Here is a 6,759-nt window from a genome sequence, read left to right as displayed (position 1 = left end):
TTCCTCCCCTCCCAGTTCCTGCTTTACTGTCTCACAGATACCGACTGGATTATGAGGACCTATCAGAGAGCTCAGTTTTCCCCCACCCTCTGCCCCTCTTTTTTTATATATATATATTTTTATTGATTTCAGAGAGGAAGGGAGACGGGGAGAGAGAGAAACATCAATGATGAGAGAGAATCATCGATCGGCTGCCTCCTGCGCGCCCCTCACTGGGAATGGAGCCTGCAACCCAGGCATGTGCCCTGACAGAGAAACAAACCTGTGACCTCCTGGTTTATAGGCTGAAGCTCACTGAGCCACACCGGCCGGGCCCCACCCTCCACCTCCTCCACTGCCCACAGCACACAACCTAGAGCAGTGGTTCTCAACCTTCCTAATGCCTCGACCCTTTAATACAATTCCTCATGCTGTGGTGACCCCCAATTTCATTGTTACAAATTGAACATAATTAAAGCATCATGATTAATCACAAAAACAATATGTAATGATATATGTGTTTTCCGATGGTCTTAGGCGACCCCTGTGAAAGGGTCATTCAACCCCCAAAGGGATCGCGACCCACAGGTTGAGAACCGCTGACCTAGAGAGTCAACAATACAGTCCCACCAACAGCAAGGGAAGTCAGCGTTGTTCTCCTGTCCGTTGTCATTAAGAGACCCTCCTCAGTGTGGACACCGTGGCTCACACCATAGCCCTCCGTCATTTGCAGCCAGGAACCGGCCCCGGGCTCAGCCTGACCCGTGGCCAAGGCAGGCGTGCGAGGCCACAGTTCTTGGTTGCTGATCAGTGACAGATACTTGGGCGAATCCAGGTGGCTCTCCAGCGGCATGTTCTGGTGGCATCTTGGAGCAGGTGGAGTTCAAGAAACTTCCTTGAAATGTAGGAATGGGCAGAGGTTGAAGCTGCTCCCTCAAAGGTTGGACGGTCAGGGAGTTCACCCCAGCTCGGGTTCCCTTCCTCACCGAGAGCCCTGCGGGTGTGGCTCAGTGGATAGACCATCGGCCTGCGGACTGAAGGGTCCCAGGTTCGATTCCAGCCAAGGGCACATGCCCAGGTTGCAGGCTCAATCCCCAGTAGGGGGATGTGCAGGAGGCAGCCCATCAATGATTCTCTCTCATCATTGATGTTTCTATCTCTCTCACCCTCTCCCTTCCGCTCTGAAATCAATACAATTTTTTTATATATATATTTTGTTGGTTTTTCACAGAGCGGCAGGGAGAGGGATAGAGAGAAACATTAATGAGAGAGGAACATCGATCAGCTGCCTCCTGCACACCTCCTACTGGGGATGTGCCTGCAACCAAGGTACATGCCCTTGGCCGGAATCGAACCTGGGACCTTTCAGTCTGCAGGCTGATGCTCTATCCACCGAGCCAAATCGGTTAGGGCTCAATACAAATTTTTTTTTAAATATATTTTTATTGAGTTTTTACAGAGAGGAAAGGAGAGAGAGAGAGAGTTGGAAACATTGGTGAGAGAAACATCGACCAGCTGCCTCCTGCACACTCCCCACCGGGGATGTGCCCGCAACCAAGGTACATGCCCCTGACCGGAATCGAACCTGGGACCCTTCAGTCCGCAGGCCGATGCTCTATCCACTGAGCCAAACCGGTTTCAGCATCAATACAAATTTTTAAAGAAATTCCCTCTGATAGTGATAATAAGGGGTGGGAAATGGTTTGAAAACAGTCCCGCAGGACCCTCTGTGGGAGAGGAGCAAAAGGTTATAGAACTTGAGAGCTCCCACTTTTAATGACACCTATCCCCACACTTTCCTTATGGAAAAGGGCATTTTGAGAACTGGGGGAGCCAGAAACCTGCTACAGAACTGATGGAAAGCTCTGGAATAATGACTGCTGTGAGCCCGGATCCCCGTCGGCTCCGCCATCTACCTCCCTCCCAGTTGGCTAAGTCTTACAGAAGTTAGGGTATGCCCCGGGGGGGACCCTGGGTCTAGTAACCATGGCAACGGGCTGACTAAGCTTTCTCCTCTCTGCCCTCCTCTAGCTGGGAGGTGTCAGTGGCATTGCCCAAGACTCCTCGGAGCCACCGGGACTGTTTCTGTCGGAGGAGACACTGCAGCCCGGGCTCTGGGACAGAGGAGGCGTCAGCCGGAGTGAGTGTGGGGGTCCCGGGGCCCCTGCCTTACCTGCCTTACCTGGTTGGTCTCTGAGAGGCAAAGGAAAGCAGAGGAGGGTCGAGCGGGGAGAGGTCTCCTGGGAATTTGCCGGGTGAATGACCAAGAGTGTAGATTTGATAGTCTGGGGCCGCTAGCTTTTCTAGAAAGCAGTCGAAAATAGCCAGTAACTACTTTCTCGCCTGGTTGAATATAGAGGGGGAGGGCTGGCAGGTATGCCTTCTTAAAAAGTCTTAATGCAAAACTTGTTCTTTGTTAAGAAATATGTTTTTATTGCTTTTAGAGGGAGAGAGAGAAACATGGATCAGCTGCCTCCTGCACACCCCTAATGAGGATCAAGCCCTCAGCCTGGGGCATGTGCCATGGTCAGGAATCGAACCAGCAACCTTTGGATGTATGGGATGATGCCCAACCAACCGAGTCACTCGGCCAGGGCAGAACCTCTTAACTCTTTTTTTTAAAATTTTTTAAAATATATTTTTATTGATTTCAGAGAAGAAGGGAGAGAGAGAGGGATAGAGAAACATCAATGATGAGAGAGAATCATGGATCGGCTGCCTCCTGCATGACCCCCACTGGGGATCGAGCGCACAACCTGGGCATGTGCCCTTGACCGGGAATCAAACCCAGGACCCTTCAGTCTGCAGGCTGACGCTCTATCCACTGAGCCAAACCAGCCAGGGCAGTACCTTTTAACTCTTAAAGTGACCTTCATTTTTTTACTTCTTACCCTGCATCCTTGTAAGAAACACCAATCTTTTTCTTTTTTTTAAATATATTGATTTCAGAGAGGAAGGGAGAGAGAAAGAGAGAGATAGAAACATCAATAATGAAAGAGACTCATGGATTGGCTGCCTCCTGCACGCCCCCTCCTGGGGATCAAGCCCGCAACCCGGGCATGTGCCCTGACTGGGAATCGAACCCGGGACCTGTTGGTCCATGGGAGAACACTGAGCCACCACAGCCGGGTTGAAACACCAGCCTTGACAAGCAGGCTGTGGGCACCTCATCCCGGTGGGACCCCCAGGAGTGGCTGCTTGTCTGTGCCATCCACCCTCCAGCCTAGTGCCTCCTGTTCAGGGCACCCCAGCTCCCAGGCAGCCTGGGCCCAGGTGGAGGCCCGAGAGGGAGGGACTGGCCCTGGGCGTCTGCAGCTGAGGGTTTGCTGATGCACCGGGCCTTCTGCTTTGCAGCGTGAAGAGCTACGATGGCCGTGAACAAGAGCCCCACCCTGATGGACGGAGACTGCCCCGTAAGTAACCTGGGCGCATGCAGTGGGGTGGACCCGTGAGGGAGGCTCAGGGTACGTGGGGCAAGATGCGTGGAGAGCAGCAGTCACCAACCTTTCAGACCTCACAGACCACCAGTGGTCCGCGGACATTGGCGTTCATTGACTGTTAAGTCTTAGTTATTCTTGCTCTCACTTCATTCTGCAGAGGACTGTTAGAGGATCGGGGGGAGGGGGGCAGGGAAGGTGCCATTCAAAAAGAAAGGACATTGCCGAAACCGGTTTGGCTCAGTGGATAGAGCGTCGGCCTGTGGACTGAAAGGTCCCAGGTTCGATTCCGGTCAAGGGCATGTACCTGGGTTGCGGGCACATCCCCGGTGGGGGATGTGCAGGAGGCGGCTGATCGATGTTTCTCTCTCATCGATGTTTCTGACTCTCTATCTCTCTCCCTTCCTCTCTGTAAAAAATCAATAAATATATTTAAAAAAAAAAAAAAAAAAAAAAAAGAAAGGACATTGGAGAAAAAAGGACAGAAATGCCAGCTGGGAGGGAGAGGAGAAGGGACCTGCTGTATTCTTTCTTTTTTAAAAAAAATATTTTTACTGATTTCAGAGAGGAAGGGAGAGGGAGGGAGAGACAGAAACATCAGTGATGAGAGAGAATCATAGATTGGCTGCCTCCTGCACCCCCCCCACTGGGGATGGAGCCCCCAACCAGGCATGTGCCCTTGACCGGGAATGGAACCGTGACCTCCTGGTTCCTAGGTTGATGCTCAACCACTGAGCCACACCGGCCAGACAGAACCACTGTATTCTAAACCCGGGCGCGGAGGCCCACGCTCTGCCCGCCCAGGCGGAGGTCCCTGCAGTAGGAGCCACTGCGCGCTGTACCCAGGCGTTGTTCCTGCCGTGGTCTGAGACGGTGGCGCCTCACAGTCACACAGGGCACAGCCTGCACTGCTGCAGGTGGGACAGGGGAGGGGCGCATGTCCAGGGCTGTGTCCAGCTGGTTCCCACATGATTTGGGATGGTTTGACATGTTTGATGTACCTGCTAACCTCCTGGCCAAGCCTCTCTGATTCAGACACAGTTCAAATAGTGAAACTGCCCAGCCGGCGTGGCTCAGCGATTGAGCCCCGACCTACGAGCCTAGGGGGTGGGGGTGGGGGGTTACGGATTGATTCCCGGTCAGGGCACATGCCCGGGTTGCGGGCTCCATCCCCAGTGTGGGGCATGCAGGAGGCAGCCAGTCAATGATTGATGGTTCTCATCATTGATGTTTCTCTCTCTCTCTCCCTCTCCCTTCCTCTCTGAAATCAATAAAAATATATTTTTAAAAATTTTGAAATGAAAAAATGATGACGCCACACCATGCTCACCTTGTCCCAAGTTAGCTTTACTTACCCTTTGCCCTGGGAATCGCCGTGTTAAGTTTTGTGTTGATTATAGAGCACACAGAGGCTCAAGCTGATCAGGTGCACAGTGAAGCCGTCCTAATGTGTGTGGGGGGGGTGATATTTTCTTCCCGGGACCTCTCTCTTCCTTGGCTTTGCCTAAAAGAACCCCTGAGGACTCTGTCCAAAACATGAAAGAAAAGGTTCGCTGTTGTCAGTCAATCTTTTTCTGGCTCAGATTTCAAACTCACCTGCAGGACAGGAAGCTCAGAGACTGTAGCTTGGGTCTAGCGGACGCTCACACCTCCTGGGTGGGTCTGTCGCTCAGCCTCCCACCCGCAGACACGGCTGGGAGCTCGCCTCCCAGCAGAACCATGTACCAGCGGCAAATTCAAAGCGAGTCAGAGCTGGGGACCTTTCTTCTTTTCCTATTTTTAAAAAAGTATATTTTTATTGATTTCAGAGAGGAAGGGAAAGGGAGAAAGAGATAGAAACATCAATGATAGGAGAGAATCATGGATCGGCTGCCTCCTGCACGCCCCACACTGGGGATCGAGCGTGCAATCCGGGCATGTGTCCTTGACTGGGAATCGAACCCGGGACCCTTCAGTCTGCTCTACCCACTGAGCCAAACCAGCTATATAATAAAAGGCTAATATGCAAACTGACCAAACAGCGGAATGACAAGTTGCTATGACACACACCAGAGGGCAGGTGCACAACACAGGAGCTGCCCCCGGTGAGCACAGCTCAGCCAGAAGCCCTGAGCTGGGCTCATGGCTGGCGAGCTCAGTGGCAGTGGCAGGACCCTCTCCCCACCTCTGTGGCAGCGCTAAGGCTATCCGACTGCCCCCAAGGGCTCCTGCACTGCGAGAGGGCGCAGGCCAGGCTGAAGGACCCCCACATGGTGCACAAATTTCGTGCACCAGGCCTCTCGTGTTTAGATAAAGCCCCCAAGCCGAGATGGACAGAAGCTTTGCGCCCGACGGTGTCAGTGGGTGGGCTGGAGCCTGGGTGGACGCCGTGCCCTGGGAGCCCTGCAGAGCTGGGCTGTGGCCTGTTTCCCTGTGGGGGGTGCAGAGGCCACTGAGACCTGGCTTCCTGCTCGGTCACTGGACCCAGGCTGGCCTTGTCAGTGGGCTGTGTGGCCCTGGGGCCGACTTAGGCGGGTGCAGGGGCGGGAGAGGGAGGTGCGACCACTCGCACACCTTGGCCTGTCTTCCTCCCACGCCAGGAGCAGGAGAACGTGCTGCAGCGCGTCCTGCAGCTGCCCGTGGTGAGCGGCACCTGCGAGTGCGTCCAGAAGACCTACACCAGCACCAAGGAGGCCCACCCGCTGGTGGCCTCCGTGTGCAACGCCTACGAGAAGGGCGTGCAGGGCGCCAGCAGCCTGGCCGCCTGGGGCATGGAGCCCGTGGTCCGCAGGCTGTCCACCCAGTGTGAGTCCTCGCGGCACGTGGGCCGCCCGCCTCCTCACGCATGCTCCCTGCCTGCCTGCCAGTCCGTGTGTCCACCCGTCAGTCTATCTGATCACAGCTTGCTGCGCTGTCTGCTTATATGTGTGTCTGACTCATTGCATAGCCTTCTCATCTGTAGATATGGATCATGGAGCTATGGAGATGGAGAGATGGATGTAGATATAGCTCTTCTCGTCGATAGATGCCCAGCTGGCATTTTCCTAGGATAACAGTGATGGGCCAAGGAATTGGCAGGAGGCGTGGGCAGAGCTGTGGGCGGTGATGGGAGTGGGCCCCGTGGCCGGTCGGACACCCACTTCAGCTCCAGATGCAGCCACAGGAACTAGCAGAGCCCGGCACAGAGGCAGGGGCGGCGGGCACCAGGCTGGCCTGCCAGGGCTGTGGAGAGCGGAGGCCGCTGGTGGTACCAGCTCGTGACACACGGGGGCAGCAGAGAGCTGCCAGCCAGGCCCTAGCGGGGCAGGACACCCCTCCCTGCGCCTTCCCAGACCTGCCCCTGATCAGTGTCCTGCCCCCCATG

The 6,759-nt window shown here is 54.6% G+C and overlaps 1 protein-coding gene across 1 annotated transcript in view; it reads left to right on the top strand.

The window, feature by feature from the left end:
- PLIN1 (perilipin 1) overlaps positions 1–6,759 on the top strand; it is a 110,405-nt gene that overhangs the window by 95,068 nt on the left and 8,578 nt on the right. The window contains exons 9-11 of the mRNA XM_015563232.1: positions 2,011–2,119; positions 3,334–3,392; positions 5,996–6,200. Of these exons, the coding sequence (XP_015418718.1) occupies positions 3,348–3,392; positions 5,996–6,200 (250 nt within the window). The 5' untranslated portion in view covers positions 2,011–2,119; positions 3,334–3,347. The remainder of the gene's footprint in view (positions 1–2,010; positions 2,120–3,333; positions 3,393–5,995; positions 6,201–6,759) is intronic.

Source organism: Myotis davidii, unplaced genomic scaffold, assembly GCF_000327345.1.
Source record: "Myotis davidii unplaced genomic scaffold, ASM32734v1 scaffold459, whole genome shotgun sequence".
Lineage (NCBI taxonomy): Eukaryota > Metazoa > Chordata > Mammalia > Chiroptera > Vespertilionidae > Myotis > Myotis davidii.
This window is presented reverse-complemented; position numbering and strand designations above follow the sequence as displayed.